We start from the raw sequence: 22,370 nt of genomic DNA on the forward strand, positions 1-22,370 counted from the left end.
CCAGGACCCCATAGACAGCAAAATCTGTGAGGGTCCTGGAATATGTGAGGGATGCTCAAGTCTCTCATTTAAAATGGTGTAGTAGCCGGGCGTGGTGGCGCACGCTTGTAATCCTGCGCTTGGGAGGCTGAGACAGGAGGATCGCACAGGTTTGAACCAGCCTCAGCTACTTAGTGAGGCTCTCAGCAACTTAGTGAGACCCTGTTTCCAAATAAAATATAAAATAGGTCTGGGAGTATAGCCCGGAGGTAGAAAGCCTCTGGATCCCACCCCCAGTACCACACACACACAAAAAAAAACTAAAACGGTGTAGTATTTGCATATAACCTACACACATCTCTAGATTACATATAATACAATGCAAATGCTATGTAAATGTAAATGGTTACTAGTACAAAGACAACTTTTTTTCCTGATATTTTCAATTGGCTGTTGGTTGAACAGAACATGCAAAAATGGAAAACTCTGGATACCGCAGAAGGCAGACTGCATCTCCATTCCTATTTTGTTCCTAAAAAAGTTCCCTAAAAAAGCCACGCCTTGCCCTAAAGTTCATATATGCAAACAATGTATATCACTGTCCAGTTTAGAAATCAAATCTCCAGCCGGGTGTGGTGGCACAGGCCTATAATACCGGCACTTGGGAGGTTGAGACAGGAGGACCGCAGGTTGAAGGGCAGCCTCATCAAGTAGTGAGTCCCATCAACTTAGCTAGAAGCTGTTAAAAACAAAACAAACAAACAAACAAAAACCTGGGAGGTAGAATAGCTCTGGGTTCAATCCCTAGTAGCACCCAAAAAAAAAAAAAAAAGGATTCAAATCTCGAGTCCCCAAAATTAGTTTGCGATGAAGCACATTCTTAAATTTAAGAGTGTCAGAAACCACAAGTCAACAATAACAGAAAATGACTCCTCAATGTCTTGATTCGAGGCATTTTATTTCCTATTCTGCACGTAAGTTTCCCAAGCTAGATGGCAAAGATATTCACAAATGCAGCTGGCTGGGGCTTTGTGTAACCACCCCCAAACGCTCACTCACCCCTCGATCCTGAGGAGATCAGGCATCTTGTTAGTGTGAGACGAAGAACCACTCCATTATAAGATCTCCTCCGCCCCGGGAAGCCGAGGAGTCAAGGCTCAAAGGCAGCTCTGCAGCTTCACCCCGTCCTCCGCGAACACGCAGCCTTCCCACCGGGTATTTTGCCCCCGAGCGTGGCGCAGGCCACGGCCGCCTCCCAGCCCAGACCGCCTGGCGGAGACCAGAGGGGGCGCCGGCGCGGAGGCGGAGCCGGGCTGCACGCGCATCCCCCGCGGGCGCCGCGGGGCCGGCCCGGGGCTGGGCTTCGCCCCAGGAAAGACGGGGCCGCCCCGGAGCGCGGCCTTCCGCGCCCCCAGGAAGCGTCTAGGGCGCCCGAGGGAGGGGGTGAGGCTCCCCAGGGGAAGCCAGAGGAAGCGCCCCCATCTTTGTCACGGGAATCCCCGCGCCGCGGCGGCCTCGGCGCTCCCGGCAGTCTTCCCTCCAAACGCCCTCCCTACACAAACACACACAAACACACCCATACCGTGCGCCGCAGCCTCGCGTGGCGGGGGAGGGGGCAGGAAGCCGCCGGGGAGAAAAAGGCGGAGGCTTCCTGTTCAGGCCGGAAGTCGTGCTCCCGAGAAACCCCTCCTTCCGACCGGAGTCCCGGACACTCCCAGTGGGAGGGTTTCCTGACACGCTAGATGCCGACGGGCGTGGAAAGAAAGCCGGCGCTTTCTTGGAGGAGTGGGTCGGGTCCAGTCAAAAAAGCCCGGCCCCACGAGGGGGAGAGTCCGGAACTGAGTTTAAGAGATCGTTCTACCCGGAGCTTTCCGGACTCAATTAGATGTTGTACACAGTCTGGTTACCTTGGTAACAGACATCGCGGTTTGTCTCGGAACTGATAGGAGAGGTGGGTTGCTGTACTTTTGGAAAGATTGTCCACTAGATAAAATGACTATTTCGTTTAAACATAATATAGCTTTCTGGTCTCTTCCTCTTTGCCTCATTCTATGGATGCTCTGGGACACCTCTTTAAGTGGGAGAGGCAGGAGCGAGGAGGGTTATCTTGAGAAGTAGAAAGAATATTGTTGCTGTAGTGGTCGATGCGGCCTCGGATTCTTCCACTGGGGCTCCTGGAGGTGCTATGAAAACGTCATGGGAGTAAAGGGTGCACATTCTGCACTGCGTAGTAACTAGGAGGTGTTCCAGTTACTAACGGATCTTAAATAGCATAAAAGACGTGGAAAGAATAAACACAGTTCTGGGCCATAGAACTTTAATATTATCATCTAGGAAACATTAAAAATACACACTAAAAAAAAATACCCTGAAGCCACAGCACTCTGAAATTGTCAGAGTTTTTCTTTTTTCTTTCGGTACTGGGGATTGAACCCAGGGACATTTTTCCTCCGAGCTATATCCCCAGCCCTATTTTAAATTCTTTTTATTTTGAAACAGGGGCTCACTAATTTGCAGAGGGGCTCACCAAGTAGCCGAGGCTGGCCGCGAACCTGCGATCCTCCTGTCCCAGCCTCCCAAGTACCGGGATTACAAGCACAACAGTGAAAAACCAATTGACCAAAGATGAAAGGCTGCAGGTGCTGAATCACAGGCTTGTGACTGCTGTGGAGATCCTAGCTGATAGTGGGAGAGAGTAAACAATTCCCGAGGAACAGAAAGAAGCTCTTCTCCAAACTGTCAAGAGCATTCTGCCTGCAGGGCCAGAGGCTGAGCAAAGGAAAAGTACTGGTGTGGTGGAGGATGCCTGTAATCCCAGTACTTGGAAAGAGGAGGATTGCACGTTCAAAACCAGCCTCCCCAATTTAGCGAGACCCTGATTCAAAATAAAAAGGTGGGGCAAGAGTGTAGCCTGAAGATAAAATGGGCCTGGGTTCAGTACAAAGGAAAGGAAGAAAAGACACCAAAGGGGGGGGGGAATACCATAGAAACGTGACAATGGAGAAAGAGTACCCAACATAGAAGAACACAGGTGGCCCAGGTGGTTTGTGAAGTTTGTTCTCTGTGACCATTTTCTGGACATGAGCTGAAAAGAAATAGTTGTGCTTCAGGAAGCTGATACAGGGTGAAGGTAGGCTAGGCTACAAGGGCAAAGAACTAGTGAGGGTGTTGGGGTGCCAAAGATGTTGGGGTGAGTTCTTGGCTCAGGAACTCGGGGTCTGCAGGGTCCTTGGCTAACGTGTCAGAAAAGAATTTCAGCACGTGCCAGTTAGAGACATAGACAGAGGTTTATTGGGGAAAAGGGGAGGAAATACACATTCAAGAGAGAATGCGGGCCCCTCAAGATGAGGAAAGCATTTTGGGGAGTTCAGGGTTTTCTTCTTATAGGGGACTTTTGTGAGGGGTGGGCTAGAGAAGGTATGTGAGGATGAGCTCAGTCCGGTAGTCCCAAGGCGGTTTATGAGGGGCAGGTGTTCTGGTCGGCCTTAGGGTGGATGAGCTCAGTCCAGTGGTCCCAAGGCGCTTCCTGATGTTCTGGTAGTCTCGTCAGCCTTAGGATGGATGATCTTGGGCTGATTGGGGTCCTCATTAGTTGATTGATGGATAAGCTAGGATATCCTAAATTATAGGTTTTCTCAGAGATATTAATTCTAGGATCTACAGGTTTCCCAGGAATTTATGGTAGAGTCAGGCCTGGGAAAGAGAAGTGGTTTGTGGACTAGAGGCTGAAGCACTTCAGCCCCAGGTTCTTATATCAAAGTTATATTTTTACTTTTCCTTCCTGTCTGTCTCCTTTCTACCTACTTATTCCTTCTATCCTACATCAAGGGGAAGACAATGACTGTGGACCCCTCTGTGGTAGAGATGCTTCCTCTATGGCCTTTGCAAGCTGTGGGAGGTCTGTATACACAGATATGAAAATACTTGTGTAGGCTTTGAAAAAATATATTACTCTTATATGTATGCCAAGTGGCCCAGTTTCTCTATATTGGCTTACTTGGTCCTCGCAATAATTCTACAGGATACCTATCATCTTCATTTTGAGCAGAACAGACTGAGGCATATATATACATTTCTTGTTCAAGTCATATGGCTAGCAGGAAACAGATCTAAAATTAGAATCTAGACATCTTCCTTCCAGAGTCCTTGCGCTTTACTGTTAAACTACACTGGGGAATAGCCGGGTGTGGTGGCGCACGCTTGTAATCCCCGCGCTTGGGAAGCTGAGACAGGAGGATCATACAGGTTTGAAGCCAGCCTCAGCTACTTAGTGAGGCTCTCAGCAACTTAGTGAGACCCTGTTTCCAAATAAAATATACAAAAAGGTCTGGGAGTATAGCCCGGAGGTAGAAAGCCTCTGGGTTCCACCCCAAGTACCACACACACAAAAAAAAAATCTACACTGGGGATTAAGGAAATATCATGTGTCCTTCACCCCATACACACAAACTTCTGGCAATTTCAGGACTGTGGACTGGTCAGCCAGTCAACGTGCTGGAAGAAGATCACCAGAAAGCCCTGATTTAAAATGGGCTTCTCTGCTCCCTTGGGGTTTGTGAAGGTCCAGGTAGAGATAAGGCCTTATCTGAGAGACAACTTGAGAATTTAGGAAGGGGTATTAATAATTGAAAAGACAAACGTGGTGCTAAGCCACAATCTTTTAGACACAGGTGTTAAGGACAGCTAACATCACCAAAGTAATCCTGATGTGTTCTTCTTTTCCTAAATACAGGAAATGAGTTAATAGCTACACATATTTTTCCTTCAATTGTGTTTTTCGGAGGCCAATTTCACCATCAATCATGGAGATATCTTCAAAGGGTCTATTCACCCAACTTAGTCAATTCTGGACCCTCCTAGATGACATGGCTGAAAGTGATCCTGAGAGATACAAAAACTTCATCCAACAGGAGATGAGAGAGGGGAAACAGTTCTATGCTGGACCAGAACCGCATCTTTGCCTACGCACCAGGATATTGGTATGTAGAGTTAGTGCCTGAGATGGGGAGGTCTTAAATGATCCTGGAATAACCAGAGAATACCTCACCTCTAACTGTGGCTATTTCCAACTTAAAAAAACTTGGTGGAAACTGTAAACAGAAAATAAAACACAGTGTGTAAGATTGTGTTGAAGGAGTAAGAATGGGAAATTCGTGTCCAATATGTTCTGTAAATCTCAACATGAGTTTTGTTTTCTGTAAATGAGTTTTTTTTCTGTAAATCTCAACATGAGTTTCTAGGAAGATTTACTAGAGAATCGTGGAATTGAAGGTGTTTTTTTTTTGTTGTTGTTTTGTTTTTGTTTTTTTGGTTTTTGGTGGTGGTAGTACTGGGGGGTGGAACCCAGAGGCTTTCTACCTCCGGGCTATACTCTTAGACCTATTTTATATTTTATTTGGAAACAGGGCCTCACTAAGTAGCTGAGGCTGGCTTAGAACCTGTGTGATTCTCCTGTCTCAGCCTCCCAAGCACTGGGATTACAAGCGTGCACTACCATGCTCGTCAGAAGTGTGTGTGTGTGTGTGTGTGTGTGTGTGTGTGTGTGTGTGTGTGTATGTGTGTGTGTGTGTGTTATTGGAGACTGAACCCAGAGGCATTCTGCCTCCTAGCTACACCTCCAGCCCCCTATCCTATTTTATTTTTATTTTGAAACAGGATCTCACTAGGTTGTTAAGAGGTTCACTATTTGCTAAAGCTTTCCTTGAACCTGTGATTCTTCTGTCCCAGCCTCCCAAATACTGGGATTAGAGAATTTATTTTGTTGGCTAGATAATGAGGTGATGAAGTAGGGTCAAATGCACCTGAAACAGCTGCTTAGCTCAATTTCCCCTTCTCTCAAGTTCTTCTGGGAGGGAACAGCAGCTGGATTCATGATGAAAAGTGAGAAGCTTTGGAGAAATCAAGTAGTAAACATATAATTGATGAAATACAGTTTGGAATGGTTCTGTGCCTAAAATTCTCTCTCTGCTAGCCCTGTGATGCATTGCTTTTAGCATACTAGCAAAAGCTAGTTCTTTTAGCCAGGCATCACCATGCACTCCGGTAGTCCTAGTATTTGGGAGGCTGAGACAGGAGGGTTGCAAGCTCGAGAACAGCCTTAGCAACATAGCAAGAGTCTCAGCAGCCTAGCCAGATCCTGTTTCAAAACAAAAACAAAAAGGGCTGCAGGTGTAGCTCAGAGGTAGAATGCCTCTAAGTTCAATTCCCAGTACTATAAAAAAAACTACTTTTTGAGATGTCCAAATTATTTGCTTTCCAGAAACCAGAAGAAAAAATGCTTTTTATCAACCTGTGTCAGTGGAAAAGTATCCCTGCTCCCAAATCAGCCACTCATCCTGTACCTCTAAGTGTTGGCAGACCAGAAGATATCTCTGAGAAATCAGGTACATGGCACTGAAGAAGAGGAAGCATTTCATGAATTTTATTGGGAATAAGCATGGGTCATATTTTCTTAGTAAAAGCATTTTAAGAAAGATATTTTATTTGGTGGTAACATAATTAATGACCAATTAATTTACCTCCATGCAAAAAATATTGGGAGTATGGTTATTGGAGATTGAACCAAGGGCATTCTACCCCCAAACTTTATGCCCAGCCAGATTTTACATCTTATTTTGAAACAGGGTCTAAGTTGCTGAGGCTAGCCTCAAACCTGCTCTCCTCCTGTCTGAGCCTCCCAAGTATTGGGATTACACATGTGCCTCACCACATCTAGCTCCATGCAAATTTGATACTGTTGAAATTTTCTAATAAAAGCCAGCATGGTGGCACAAACCTATAATCCTAGTACTTGGGAGGCTGAGACAAGAGGATCGCAGGTTAAAAGCCAGCCTCAGCAATTTAGCAAGACCTTCTTTCAAAACAAAAATAATAGCCAGGCGTGGGGATGCACGCTTGTAATCCCAGCACTTGGAAGTTTGAGACAGGAGGATCACACAGGTTCAAAGCCAGCTTCAGGTACTTAGTGAGGCTTTCAGCAACTTAGTGAGACCCTGTTTCCAAATAAAATACAAAATAGGTCTGGGAGTATAGTCCCAGAGGTAGAAAGCCCCTGAGTTTCACACCCAGTATAATAATAATAATAATAATAAGAAGAAGAAGAAGAAGAAGAAGAAGAAGACGACGATGAAGAAGAAGACGACGATGAAGAAGAAGACGACGATGAAGAAGAAGACGACGACGACGACTGGGGGAAGCCAGACATGGTGGCACACACTTGTAATCCCAATACTTTGGGAGGTGGAGACCAGAGGATCGCTGTTTGCAGACAGCTTCAGCTACTTAGGCCTTTTGCAACTCATTGAGACTCTGTTTCAAAATAAAGAATAAAAATAATAGGGTTGGGGGTGTAGCTCAGAGGTAGAATGCCCCTGGGTTCCGTACCTAGTACCGCAAAAAAAAAAAAGAAAAAAAAGAAAAACAAAAACAAAAAAAGAAAAAAGAAAGAAAGAAAGAACAAAAGAAAGAGATTAGAATGCCTTTGGGTTTAATCCTCAGTATAAAGAACAAATTTTAATAGGAGCTACGTTTAACCCATCCAAAAATGCTAAGCAGTGCCTTAATTGGAATTTTATGTATATAGTGTCATTGTAATTGCCTCTGAAAATACAGTCAAGGGATTTTTCACTTTCTAGCTTTATCAGGAATATAGTTTCATATACTACGAGGCAGTGTCATTGGAGAAGCCAGTTGTCTTTACTTCATGTCTTCTGAATTACACACAGATACTTACACAGTTGTCGATGTTGCCTACAATCCTGACATTCTCCAGGCAGCAGAAAAAGACCAATTGAAAAAAGATCAGTTAATAAAAATGGCCATGAAATGCATTGAAGAGAAACTCCAGTTCACTCTCTCACCGTCTTACTATATTACCAAATTTAGAATAAAAGGAAGCACTCAAAGAATGAAACGAAACCTGATGGGAATCCAAGCTGACTGCAGAGATGTGAGAGAGAAGATGACAAAGGGTAAGATGAATAGTTAGTTTAAAATTTAGTTTAAAACCAAACTGATTTTGCTGAGCGCAGTGGTACATGCCTGTAATGCCAGTACTTGGAGGCTGAGATTGGAGGATTGCAGGTTTGAGGCCAGCCTCAGCAATTTAGCAAGGCTCTCCCCAACTTAGCAAGACTCTGATTCCAAATAAAATAGAGCTGGGAGTATAGCTCAGAGGTAGAATGCCCTGAATTCAATCCCCAGTACCAAAATAACAACAACAAAACACTAAATTAAATTGGCTTAAGATTTTTTTCTCCAATGTAAACCTGTGTACATTTTGCAAGATAGAATTCTTCAGTTTTCAAAGATAAGCCGGGCGTGGTGGTGCACACTTGGAATCCCAGTACTTGGGAGGCCGAGACAGGAGGGTTGCAGGTTCCCGGCCAGCCAGCCTCAGCAACTTGGTGAGCCCCTCTGCAACTTGATGAGACCCTGTTTAAAATAAAGAGTGAAATAGGGTTTTGGATGTAGCTCAGAGGTAGAATGCCCTTGGATTCAATCCCTAGTACCATTAAATAAATAAATAAATAAATAAATAAATAAATAAATCTAAAAATATAAATATATATTAGATAATAGAAATGTTAAAGAGTATTCATGAAGCCGGGCGTGGTGGCGCACGCTTGTAATCCCTGTGCTTGGGAGGCAGAGGCAGGAGGATCGAGGCCAGCCGCGCTGGCTTAAGAGACCCTGTTTCAGAAATATAGAAAATAGGTCTGGGAGTGTAGCCCAGAGGTAGAAGGGCTTCCAGGATCCCCAGTACCACACAAAAAAAAGAGTATTCATGAAGATTTATAAATCCTGATAATTTTTAATCAAATTCTTTTTTCTATTTTAATTTTTCTGCAGCACTTTGGAACAAACCCGGGGCCTCACATACCAGGCAATCCCTCTACCTTGAGCTATGTCCTCAGATTCTTTTGGTTCAATATTCCCAAAGCAATTTAACTGCCGCTTTATCTGCCGTCTCCTCTAACACTACATGTCTTATAGCTCACAAACTCATCGTATTTTTACTTCTTCCATTTTTTCCCATAAAGAACATACTCTTGGACAGATAAAAAGCAGCACTGAAATCAGTCCGGCTCACCTGCCTCCGCTGTTACTGCCAAAAGACCAAGTTGCAGGGAAAACAGGATGCTTGATAGAAGAGATTTCTAGTACTGAAACCCAGGTGGAGATGAGGATGCCAGCCTATGCATTGAATATCGTGAAGGATCAGAACAAGAAACCTTTGACAATTGAATTGCAAGTTGAATTACCTGGTATTAATTCAGTCTCTCTCTGTGACCTTAGTGTTTCTGAGGTACGTTGAGTCAATTATACAGTGGTCCCTTGGTATCCATGGGGGATTGTTTTCAGAGACTCCTACAGATACATAAATCCATGGATGCCCAAGTCCCTTATATAAAATGGTATAGTTAGCCAGGCGCGGTGGCGCACGCTTGTAATCCTACTTGGGAGGCTGAGACAGGAGGATCACGTTCACAGCCAGCCTCAGGCTACTTAGTGAGACCCTCCAAACTAGGGCTGGTGGTGTACACACACACACACACACACACACACACACACACACACACACACACACACACCTGGGTTCAGTCCCTAGTAACACAGAGAAAGAGAGAGACAGAGAGGAAGGGAGGGAAAAACGAGGGAGACAAGAGAGAAAAGGTTTATTTTGGCTTATAGTTTCAGAGGTTCTAGTACACAATCAGGTGGCTTTCCTTTTCTGCTTGCTTTTTTTTTTTTTTTTTGTACTGGGGATTGAACCTAGGAGCATTCTCACCTCTGAGCTATAACTCCAGCCCTATGTTATTTTCCATTTTGAAGATGACTGAGACTGAGACTGGCTGCAAAGCTGTGATCCTCCTGTGTCGGCCTCCCAAGCAGTAGGATTTAGGCCTGTGACAAAGCATCACGTCAGGGCCAGAGCGTGTGTAGGACAGAACCGTCCATCCCACAGCCAGGTAGCAAGAGAGGGAGGAAAGCAGTGCCCAAGGTCCATGAGTTGCTTTGGGGCACACCTCTAGCCACCTAAGCACCCCTACCAGGTTCTGTCTCCCAGCTGCTTCTCCAGGGAGCAGACCTTTAACATATGAATGCCTGGGGACACGTAAGACCCAAACTATAGCAAGTAGTTAGAATACTGTTTAAGGACTAATGAGAAGAAAATGTCTGGAGCTCAGTGCATTGGCAACACCTGTAATCCAGGATCTGGGAAGCTGAGACAGAGTCACAGGTTTGAGGCCACCGTGCCACGACTTAGCAAGGCCTTGTTATATTTATTTATTTATTTATTTATTTATTCATTTATCTATTTATTTATGGTTGGGGTAGAACCCAGGGGCTTTCTACCTATGGGCTATACCCTCAGCCCTATTTTATTTATTTATTTTATTTTTTGAATTGCTGATAGCCTCACTAAGTTGCTGGGGCTGACTCTGAACCTGCAATCCTCCTGTCTCAGCTTCCCAAATACTGGGGTTACAGGTGTGTGCCACCATGCCCAGTTGCATATTTATCTTAAATATGAAATAAAACAGAGCTGGGGGTGTCGTTGGTTATTCTGTTGTAGTAAGAAACTCCAATATTTTAGGGGTTTGGCAGACATGACGGTACATGATTGTAATGCCAGTACTTGGGAAGCCTGAGATAAGAGGATTGCAGGTTTGAGACCAACCTCAGCAATTTAGCAAGACCCTCTTTCAAAATTAAAATTAGTCTTGGGGTGTAGCTCTGAGATAGAATACCCCTGAGTTCAATCCCAAGTACCCCCTTTTTCCAGGGGCTTATAATTTGTTAAGGTTTAATCAGGTAGGCCTGCTCTTCCATGATCCAGGTGAAGGAATAACTCGCAGCTGAGATACGCCTTTCACATGGCAGAAGGGAAACAGAAATGGCCAGCTCCTGTAGTAGATCTAGAACCTATCTTTCAGATACAGCACATGCAGCTGGGCGTGGTGGCGCACGCTTGTAATCCCCGCTCTTGGGAGGCGGAGACAGGAATCACGTAGGTTTGAAGCCAGCCTCAGCTACTTAGTGAGGCTCTCAGCAACTTAGTGAGACCCTGTTTCCAAATAAAATATAAAATGGGTCTGGGATTATAGCCCGGAGGTAGAAAGCCTCTGGGTTCCACCCCCAGTACCACCAAAAAAAAAAAGAAAAAAAAAAAGACCAGATATAGCACATGCTTGCATTACATTGGCTGAGCCTTTTATCAATAGGACTGGAATGTAAAATCTTCTCAAGGTAATCAAAGGAAGTCAAATGGCAGAGAAGTAGAATCCTCTTACCTTATAGAAAAGCAGCAAATACACATTCTTAACAGTAAACATTCTTATAGTCAACCAGTCTGACCTCTTGGTCATAGTATATTTACTTCTTTGTTTCCTCAGTCAATCCTCTGATCTCATTAATTGACTCCAAAGTACAGAATTTTTTTTTCTCTTTTTTTTCCCCTGTGGTTGGGTATTCTACCTCCAAGCCATGCCCCCAGCTCTTTTTTTTTTTTTTTTTTTTTTTTTTTTTTTTTGGTGGTACTGGGGTGGAACCCAGAGGCTTTCTACCTCTGGGCTATACTCCCAGACCTATTTATATTTTATTTGGAAACAGGGTCTCACTAAGTTGCTGAGAGCCTCACTAAAGTAGCTGAGGCTGGCTTCAAACCTGCGTGATCCTCCTGTCTCAGCCTCCCAAGCGCAGGGATTACAAGCGTACGCCACCACGCCAGGCTTGCCCCCCCCAGCTCTTTATTTTATTATTTTTATTTTATTGAAATACTCTCATTAAGTTGCTGAGGCCGGCCTCGAACCTGTGATTCTCCTGTCTCAGCCTCCCAAGTACTGGGATTACAGGCATGTGCCACCATGCCTGGCAAAGTACAGTATTTTGCCTTTGAAATCTGCTCTTCTCTTGAACCACAGACCATGGCAGAAGACAGCAAAGTAAAATGGGTAGAGAAAACCAGTTAACCAGTCTGCCCAGGTAGCCAGACTACCTTTCAGAAGTAGGAAAAATTTGAGGGGTACTGCAGTTAACTGGGACACTGCAATTCTGAAACTCCCTGAGGCCCCTACGCTGCAGTGGAGGGGATTTCTTGCTTAGATGCCTCCAGAAGATCAGTTGCCTGGCTCTCTCGTCCATTGTTCACCTTGACCTTCAACTCTATTTTTTGGGAGGTTCTTTCCTCTGCAGTATCTACCTTGGCAACACCAGTCCTTGGAATGTTGTATAATATGTCATTCTTAGGCACTGAGGGGCGCTCAGCCTGTTTTCTGCTCATGGAATTTTAGTGGTCCAAAGCGATATATATTTTTTTTTTTTTTGGTGGTACTGGGGTTCCTGGAAGCCCTCCTTCCTCCGGGCTACACTCCCAGACCTATTTTATATTTTTGAAACAGGGTCTCTTACGCCAGCGCGGCTGGCTTCGAACCTGCGCGATCCTCCTGTCTCCGCCTCCCAAGCGCGGGGATTACAAGCGTGCGCCACCACGCCCGGCGGTCCAAAGGGATATTTTAAATTTTGAAGTCAGTTCCTTTAGTCCAGGCTGTTTTTCTTTTATTCCAGTAAGTTCTATACCACATATTTCTTTTTATTTATTTGCGGGTCTTGGGATAGAACCCAGGGAGGGGCATTCGACCTCCAAGCTACACCCCCTGCCCTATTTTTTTTTTTAATTCTTTATTTTGAAACCGGGTCTCACTGAGTTGCGGAGGACCTCACTAAGTAGCTGAGGCTGTTCACAAATCGCAATCTTCCTGTCTCAGCCTCCCGAATGCTGAGATTACAAGTGTGCACCACCACGCCCCCATATTTGGAAACAGGGTCTCTGAAGCCAGTGGGGCTGGCTTGGAACCTGCACGACCCTCCTGTCTCCGCCTCCCAAGCGTGGGGATTACAAATGGGGATTACAAGACTGCACCACCACCCCCGGCCGACTTGACTGTCCTCTTAGACTTAATTGTCATTTTATCCAAATGCAAGGATTTACTGAAGTCTACTTTAATCCAGAGATTTTAACAAAGAAAATACAGACCTGTATTTTTTTTTTTTTTTGGTGGTATTGGGGTTCCTGGAAACCCTTCTACCTCTGGGCTACACTCCCAGACCTATTTTATATTTTTATTTGGAAACAGGGTCTCTTAAGCCAGCGGGGCTGGCTTCGAACCTGTGCGATCCTCCTGTCTCCGCCTCCCAAGCACGGGGATTACAAGCATGCGCCACCATGCCCGGCTCCTATTTCAAAATAAAGAATATATATATATATAGATAGTACTGGGGGTGGAACCCAGAGGCTCCCTACCTCCAGGTTATACTCCTAGACCTATTTTATATTTTTTTATTTGGAGGCTGGCTTCGAACCTGTGTGATCCTTGTCTCAGCCTCCCAATTGCGGGGATTACAAGCATGTGCCACCACGCCCAGCTAAAATAAAGAATATTTGAAAGCTGGAACTATAGCTTGGAGGTAGTGTATCTCTGGGTTCAATCCCAGTACTGCAAAACAAACAAACCTCTTGCTTTCTTATTCTTAGGATGATTTGCTGATCGAGGTCTCTGAGAAGTACCGATTACACCTGAACCTTCCAGAATCTGTTAATACTGAAATGACTACAGCAAAACTTATCAAAGAGAAGTCTACATTAATTGTCACAATGCCATTGGTGTGAAATAAGAGCATCGTGTCTTGGGTTTTTAGTGCTGCAAGTCATGTGAATTATAGGACCTACATTATGGGTAGAGGTAGTGGTTTGTCTTAAACATTAATTCCGTATTTTTTTTAGTCATAAATTTATTCTGATTATTTTGTGTAGGGGGTGTTAGGGATTGAACTCAGGGAGCATTCTATCTTTTTTGTATAAAATTTAATTTCATATTTTCTAATATTCCATAGTGTGTGTGTGTGTGTGTGTGTGTGTGTGTGTGTGTGTGTGTGTGTGTCATACTCAGGATTGAACCCAGGGGGCATTCTACCTCCGAGCTATACCCCCAGCCCTATTTTTTATTCCTTATTTTGAAACAGGGTCTCACTGAATTGCAAAGTGCCTCCCTAAGTAGCTGAGGCTGTCCACGAACCAGGGTCCTCCTATCTCTGCTTCCCAAATGCTGGGATTACAAGTGTGCGCCACCATGCCTGTGATCTGGCTTCCTATTTTTTCATTTTTATTTTTAAACAGGGTCTCTCTAGGTTGATGAGAGCTTCACTACTAGCTGAGGCTGTCCTCGGACCTTCCATCTTCTTATCCCAGCCTCCCAAATACTAGGATTACACACATGTGCCACCATGCTTGGCTTAAGAGTTCCTTTTGATGGAGTAACATTTTCCCTTCAGCTGTTATATATGATTTTTAACTCATTTTCCCCCTCTCTCAAATTTGGCATCAACCAGAAAGTATTAAAAAACAAACAGCATAACCAGGATATCCTTGAAGATATGTGTAGTGATCTTATTAACTTGAATTCTTGGTTTATTACTTGGAAAAAAATCTCTAGTAAGGTTTTGCATTGAAAAAAATTTGCTGACTGTGCAGTTTTTTTTTCTTTTTCTTTTTGCAGGTCTGGGGATAGAACCCAGCAGCATTTGACCTCCGAGCTACACCCCCTGCCCTATTTTTTATTCTTTAATTTGAAACAGGTTCTAAGTTGCAGAGGGCCTCACTAAGTAGTAGCTGAGGCTGTCCTAGAACCGCTATCCTCTGGTCTCAGCCTCCTGAATGCTGGGATTGCAAGCATGCACCACTACGCCCAGCTGTGCAAAGTTTTTTAATATCAGGATGGACTCTAGCAGTTAGTTTCCTCCAATAGTTCAGATAAAGGATGCAATATAAGAATATTCAAACCTATGCTTCTCTGACTCTCTAACCCAGCCAGATTCCTGCCCACCCCCTTGTAACTATGGACTGAGCCCAGGGGCATTCTACTTCCAAGCTATACCCTGAGCCCTTTATATTTTTATTTTACTTATTTACTTATTTGGTGGTACTGAGGATGGACCCTATTTTAGTTTTTATTTGGAAACAGGGTCTTGACGAGTTGCTGAGGCTGGCTGTGGACTTGCGATCCTCTCTGATCCTCTATCGTCTCAACCTCCCAAATACTGGGATTGCAGAAATGTACCATCAAGCCCTGCTTTATTTTTAATACTGAAATGAGGCTTCCCTGAATTGCTGAGGTCTTGTTAAGTTGCTAAGCCTGGCCTTGACCCTGCCAATTTTCCTGTGTCAGCCTCCCAGGTATTGGGATTACATGTGTGTGCCACCTTACCCGGCACTCCTGGTGGCAGACAGGTGTCTCTCGATTGGATAAAGTGACACAGTAACTGGATGTTATTGCACATCATAAGCAAAAATATATCCATCTCTCATTTTGGGCAGGTGCTTTTCTCCTACAGAAATTGTAATATTTGTTTTGCAAACATGTCCAATAAGCTATCAGAACAGTATCAACTATCTAATCTGTATTCCAATTTAACAATATACACATCACATTTTAAACATTCTGTAGCCTTTTCTAGATAAAACAGCTTTCTTATAATTATTAGTGTGTACTTCAACATAAGGTTTATAAGGCTTTTTACTAATTCCAAAACTTTAATTTTAGAAACTAATGTATGTATAGTAGAAATAATTCTTATATGACATTTAAGCTTTTGAATTCTATTAGAAAGATAATAATTTACAGCCAGGCGTGGTGGCGCACGCTTATAATCCTAGCATTTGGGAGGCTGAGACCTGAGGATCATGGTTCGTGGACAGCCTCGGCCACTTAGTGAGACCCTGTAACTTAGTGAGACTCTTTTTCAAAATAAAGAATAAAAAAAGTAGGGCAGTGGGTATAGCTTGAAGGTCAAATGCCCTTGGGTTTCAACCCCAGACCCGCAAAAAATAAAAAAATAAATAAAAATAAAAAAAATAAAAGATAATAATTTACATTCTAAAGGCTTTCAAGAGGATAATTTATCTCCTAAAAAGCTTTCAGAAATGGCATGATGTCCTAAAATTAACCAGTCTACTATATTCTCCCTCCTCAAAACACTTGGAATGTCTTCACCATTATCTATTTTACGAAAAGAGAGCCAAAATGTATTTTCTAGAAAATCCCCCATCAAATATGTCCCAATATGTTGAGCACTCAACATATTGGTGTAACTTGGATCAGTGTTTCTATACTCATCAATAAAACCTGTATCAACGTCTAATATACTTAATTTTAAATTTATATTCTAGAAATTTAAAAATATCCTCTCATATTCTAATGAATTTTATATTAATAAAACATTATTACCCTCCCTTTTTGTGGTATCAATTATTGAACCCAGGGGCTATAATTTTTTTATTTTGAAATAGGATCTAACTTGCTGAGGGCCTCACTAAATTGCTAAGGCTGGCTTCAAAACTGCAAGCCACCTATCTCAGCCTCCCAAGTATGGGAATTACAGGCACACACCACTATGTCCAGGCCCCCTCTTCCTCTTTATAAAAAGCATAATGTTGCCCAGGAATGGCATTAGTAAAATGTGGAGCCTTTTTTTTTTGGGGGGGGGGAGTGTATGTGTAATATTGCTGGGCATTGAACCCAAGGATATTCTACCTCTGAACTACATCCCTAGCCCTATTTTAATTTTTTGTAGTACTGGAGATGGAACCCAGGGGCATTCTACCCCTGAGCCCTATTTTTTATTTTGAAACAGGGTCTCACTGAGTTGCAGAGGCCTCATTAAGTAGCTGAGGCTGGCTGCAAACCACGATCCTCCTGTCTCATCCTCCCAAATTCTGAGTTTGTAAGCATGCACCACCGTGCCCAACTTTTATTTTTATTTTGAAACAGGGTCTCACTAAGTTGCTGAGGGTCTAAGTTGTTTGCCTGGCTGTGGACTGGTTTTAACCTGAACTCTCTTAAGGCTTTTCCCCCCTCAATATTAGAAACAAAGACCAGATTTTTCTCCACACATGTTTTTTGATCGCCTGTCAGCATGATGATGATCTCCCCGTATATCTCAGTTTGTGCACTGCTTGATGACAGTTCCCCGCAGCACAGTCCTAGCGTCTTTCACATGCTGGTTTACTCTTATAGACCATCCCGCAGGAAACCATAACTCCAAACTCACTAACCTCAGAACTGGGAGTAAATAGAGCCAGACCTTACTTTCTTTCCATTTTGGTAGTAAGTACCAAGTTCTAACATGGGATGCATCAACAGTTCCTTGAGCTTAAAGTGTTTAATTATATCTTCCTAAATGCACTCCTTATTTTACCAATTTATCTCTATTAGAGTTTAAAACTACATAGCTGATGCTGGACCTTAATCAACTAAAAAAATTCTCAACAGATCAAATAGTAAATCAAACACACTGAAAAGAGTTTAATTTTCAAACGATATTATTTGAACCCAAAATACTATTTCTATTTTTCTTCTTTCCATTCTGTTAACACAGAAAGATACTAAATCCAGATTTAAATTATAGGTGAGATTAATTTTTAACTCAGAACAACTTTCATTAGATGGCAACTTTTTATTTTTCTTTCAAGGGAACAACAGAGCCATAAGCACTAGCAAAGGATGAATTCTCCTTGAAATTTCTTATTTGAACCAGTCTGGCTCATACTAATTATGGTCCCTTGTGAGAAGTTTACTCTTTTTGCATCATCTTCAGTTCAACCTAAAATACTAAGTACTGAAAAATCAGAATAATGTATTGAATTATCATCATAATAGTACAGCAAAGTGAATGTTTGTGGAATATATGGAGTGTCACTTGTGCACCATGTAATAATGAACACTTAAAAACATATTCAACACTGAAACAAAGGAAATTTCAGGGATAGGTACACGTTACATATACAAGGAAGCACTGGTCAGGTTTATTTTAAATAGTCAAAAATAATTCCAAATATCTGTTAAAATGTATCAATTCAACCGAAAGTCTAGAACTGTGATAATGTTCCAAATTCATTTTTATTATCCTGAATATCATGTCTTCCTTCCCTCCGAAAGAAAGGTAAAACATAGTAAAATGGAAGAAAGTATTTAGGCTGATAAGGTAGTCACCTAATGCAGGATTCTGGAGCTATCTTATTTTACATGAGACAATGCTGGGGTAGAAAAAACACTTTTTAATATACATTTAACTTTTTTTTACTTTATCCAACCAGAAATTACCTTTATTATTTTTTTTTGGGGGGGTCATCATTACTTTTGTTTTTTTGAGCTGGGGTATTGCTACATTTCCCATGTTGGCCCCTAAACTCCTGGGCTTAAGATCCTCCAGCATCAGGCTCCTGAGCAAAAGGGAAGCCTGGCTGGAGCATCATTTATTTAGCATTCTAAACCACTCACCCAGTATCCCTTTCTCTTCAGACATGATTGAGGATAAATGTACTTTGGCACATATCAACTCTGGTAATCATATTTTACATATGTACACTATTCTATATATGATCCCATAGTTACTTCCTATAGTATTCCAGTTATTTGAGTAACATTCTGAAAATCAAGTTTGCTTCCAATTAACCATTTTACAGGGAAAATTCTACCTCAACTTAACTTACGTTTTTTTTTTCCTTTTTTTTTTTCAGTACTGGGGATGGAACCCAGAGGCATTAAACCTCTTGAGTTACACCACCAGTCCTATTTTTTTATTCTTTATTTTGAAACAGGTTCTCACTAAGTAGCTGAGGCTGCCCATGAAGCACGATCCTCATCCTGTCTCAGCCTCCCAAATGCTGGGATTATAAGCATGAGCCACCACGCCCGGCTACTAACTTCTGTTAAATTCTCTAAGCATGTTCTTTTATTTGGAGGTAACTGTAGAATCCTGCTCTCAGAATTACATGTTTAAACAAATACCCACATATATTTTCATTTATAGAAAAAGTGTAGTTTATAGTTATATCTTTAAGAGAGGAAAACAATCATTTCACTTAAGAATCTATAGAAAAATAAAGAACAGTTGGTTGAAGGGGTCTAAGAAAATTTCAACTCTTAAAGTTTCACTTACTTCTCTGGAAGTTCACTATCTTTCCCAAATATGATAAACCAAAATCAAAATCATGTAATAGAAAAATTTAAACCAGTGTTAAATTTCAAACTAAAGCTTCAACTCAAAACCTTCCCCTAAGAGAAGCAATTTTCCTGACTTCTCTTTCCCTCACATCTAAACAACTTTAAGCAACTAAATTTTGAACTGTGTGGTTTTATCCATATTACTTTTATGTACCTGTCTCTAGGGAACCACAGTTCTGCCTATCCCATTTCTCTTAAGGAAGTATTTATTACCAGGCTAGGCCACACGTCCCCTTGACTCAGAATACATAGCTTAAAATCTGGTGTTTAACTGTTAAATGTGCATAATATTTGGGTAAAATTGGCATTAAAAAAATCCAGTAATGCCCATTACAAATAACTTAAGTAGACAGACTCAATAATGAAAATAACTGGCTAACATTAAAAGAACCACCTGTTTAATAACATATAAATATCTTGATAAGAATAAATCAGTGTGATCTGGAAGAATCTGGAAATGCTTGGATTAATTACAACAACATGGTGACAGGCTTTTCAAGGTACTTTTTAAACTCAGCAAGCCACTGGGCTCCAACTGCTCCATCCACAACTCGATGATCACAACTGAGTGTAACAGACATCATGCTAGCCACATCAAACCTAGAAAAAGTAAAAACATCATTAGGCATTTTAAAAGTAATCAATGGGTTTTAGCCAGTCGATACCTACATGTCCATCATACCCTATAATCCCACTCAGGTAATATTATTTTCCACCCACTCTTTGTGTCCTATCTGTAGCTTAAATTACTAGCTTGAAGAAAAAGATCAAATAGACCCTTGGCAACATGGGTTGGCAAACTTACTGAATGGGCCAAATCCTGCCCTCTGCCTGATTTCATATACAGAGGTTTACTTTTTGGGGAATTCTTTTTTTTTTTTTGGTGGAACTGGGGTTCCTGGAAACTTCTATGTCCGGGCTACACTCCTAGACCTATTTTTATATTTTTATTTGGAAACAGGATCTCTTAAACCAGCGAGGTTGGCTTCAAACCTGCGTGATCCTCCTGTCTCTACCTCTCAAGCGCAGGGATTACAAGCGTGCGCCACCACGCCCAGCGTGGGAATTCTTTTATGCCTACCTTCATACAATAATGGCAGGGTATTTGCAACAGAGTCCAAATGGCTCATAAAACCTAAAATATTTACTGTCTGACTCTACAAAAAATTCCCACCTAGAGTAAATCTCAAGTGGGATCCTGTATCAAGTAGGATTGACTGCCTTTAATAAAATACAAAGTTGTTGCCCTGGTGAATTTTTTTCTATATTTATATCTGATTCTACCAAAGCTCCAATATACCATACCAGTAACTATCTGTAAAACTGAAAGTCAAACACAGTATATAATATAATGGAAGTGAGCTTCTAACTTTCTCTCCACGTTGGCACATACCCCTTTTCATTATCTGCTGGAACCAGTCTATCTTCAGAAGCACCAATTGCCAAAATGCATGCTTGAGGTGGGTTAATAATAGCAGAGAAGTTCTTAATTCCAAACATTCCTAAATTGGAGATTGTAAAAGTGCCACCCTAAAGGAAAAATTGTTAAAAAAAAAAAAAGATCATATTAACTGCATCCAACACAAATAAGACTACCTCTGGCTACACTCCCAGCCCTATTTTATTTTTTATTTTGAAACAGTCTTGCTAAGTTGCTCAGGCTGGCCTCAAAACTCCAGTCCTCCTGTCTCAGCCTCCGAAGTACTAGGATTACAGATGTGCACCACCACACCCAGCTGTGAAAATTTTAAGAAAAGCCTAAATACAATACACGTTACTAAAAAATATACACTACTGCACTATAAGAGTCAGTTGTGCACACTATTTGCACACTATTTGGAAAAAGTCTTTTTTCCAAATTTTGACATATACATACAATTCTTCTTTATTTTTGGGACCTTGTGTCAGTTAAGAATATGTGGCAGAATCAAAAGGTGGAAAATGAAATAAAAGCATAAGGCTGACCTTAAACATAAGCCTTAAAGGTCAGGGTAAAATATTTTACCTGGAACTCTTGTGGCTGTAGTTTACCATCTCTTGCTTTGGCTGCTAAAGAAACCACATCATTAGCAATGGTTTCCAGTCCTTTTATATGTGCATTAAACACAATAGGTGTGATGAGTCCTGCAGGAGTACTGACAGCAACACTGACATCCACAACATGATTTCTGTTTAAAAAGAAAAATGAAATCGCAGTCATTAACATTTACTTTTTTTAAAAAAGCTTAAGAGCCGGGCGTGGTGGCGCACGCTTGTAATCCCTGCGCTTGGGAGGCTTAGACAGGAGGATCGCACGGGTTCGAAGCCAGCCTCAGCTACTTAGTGAGGCTCTCAGCAACTTAGTGAGACCCTGTTTCCAAATAAAATATAAAAAAAGGTCTGGAGTATAGCCTGGAGGTACAAAGCCTCTGGGTTCCACCCCCAGTACCACCAAAAATAAATAAATAAATAAAAATTAAAAAATAAAAAAGCTTAAGGACTAGGGCTTTTGTAGACTACTTGTCTAGCAACGTAAGGCCCTGGGTTTGATCACCAGTGCTAAAAAGCAAACAAAACAAAACAAATAACAAAGCACATGCCAGTAATCCCAGGATTTGAGAAGCTGGGACAGGAGGATTCATAGGTTCAAGGACAGCCTCACAAAAAGGTGAGACTCCATCAACCTAGGGAGATCCTATTTCCAAATAAGAAATAAAATCAGGCTGAGGGTACCGCTTGAAGGTAGAATGCCTCTGCGTTCAATCCCCAGTACTAAAAAAAAAAAAAAAAAAAAAAAAAAAAAACCAACTATCCACCCCAGATTAAACAAGCAAATGGACATTTACTTCAAATTTTTGAGAACCAGCTGGGTGTAGTGGTGCAGGCCTGTAATTCCAGTTCTTGGGAGGCTGAGACTGGAGGACTGAGGTTCAAGACAAGCCTTAGCAACTTAGCAAGACCCTGTTTTCCAAAGGGCTTGAAATCAGAGAACTACAGTAACATATGCATACCTATGTTCATAGCAGCACAATTCGTAATAGCCAAAATATGGAACCAATCTAGGCCCCCATCAACAGATGAATGGATTGCAAAATTATGGGGAAATACACACAATGGAATTCTATTCAGCTATAAAGATGAACAAAATCATGCCATTCGCAAGAAGATGGAAAGATCTGGAGAACATTATGGTAAGTGAGATCAGCCAAGCACAGAAAGAGAAGGGACATGTGTGTGTGTGTGTGTGTGTGTGTGTGTGTGTGTGTGTTTGGTCGTACTGGGGATGGAACCCAGGGGCCTTCTACCTCTATGCTACACTCCCAGACCTATTTTATATTTTTTATTTGG

The 22,370-nt window shown here is 42.1% G+C and overlaps 2 protein-coding genes across 11 annotated transcripts in view; one reads left to right on the plus strand and one right to left on the minus strand.

Moving 5' to 3' along the window:
- Positions 1–4,781: 4,781 nt before the first annotated feature.
- On the plus strand, positions 4,782–17,527 carry PIH1D2 (PIH1 domain containing 2; the record flags this gene model as incomplete). Of its 2 annotated transcripts, none has more annotated exons than XM_080705901.1 (5): positions 4,782–4,958; positions 6,239–6,362; positions 7,704–7,949; positions 9,021–9,286; positions 17,510–17,527. In XM_080705901.1, 5 exons carry the CDS (start codon positions 4,782–4,784, stop codon positions 17,525–17,527), a joined length of 831 nt encoding a protein of 276 aa, XP_080562027.1. The 2 variants fall into 2 exon arrangements, with proteins under 2 accessions (XP_080562027.1, XP_080562026.1); XM_080705900.1 differs by lacking the exon at positions 17,510–17,527 and adding an exon at positions 13,517–13,651.
- Positions 17,528–19,513: 1,986 nt separating this feature from the next.
- DLAT (dihydrolipoamide S-acetyltransferase) overlaps positions 19,514–22,370 on the minus strand; it is a gene marked incomplete at both ends in the record, with an annotated part of 32,971 nt that continues 30,114 nt past the window's right edge. For 8 of the 9 annotated variants that reach the window (XM_080717917.1, XM_080717921.1, XM_080717919.1 and 5 more), the window contains 3 exons: positions 19,514–19,643; positions 20,437–20,573; positions 21,049–21,211. In XM_080717917.1, the coding sequence (XP_080574043.1) occupies positions 19,514–19,643; positions 20,437–20,573; positions 21,049–21,211 (430 nt within the window). The remainder of the gene's footprint in view (positions 19,644–20,436; positions 20,574–21,048; positions 21,212–22,370) is intronic. The other variant, XM_080717916.1, reaches the window with a different exon arrangement.

Source organism: Muscardinus avellanarius (genome assembly GCF_963383645.1).
Source record: "Muscardinus avellanarius genome assembly, chromosome: 1".
Lineage (NCBI taxonomy): Eukaryota > Metazoa > Chordata > Mammalia > Rodentia > Gliridae > Muscardinus > Muscardinus avellanarius.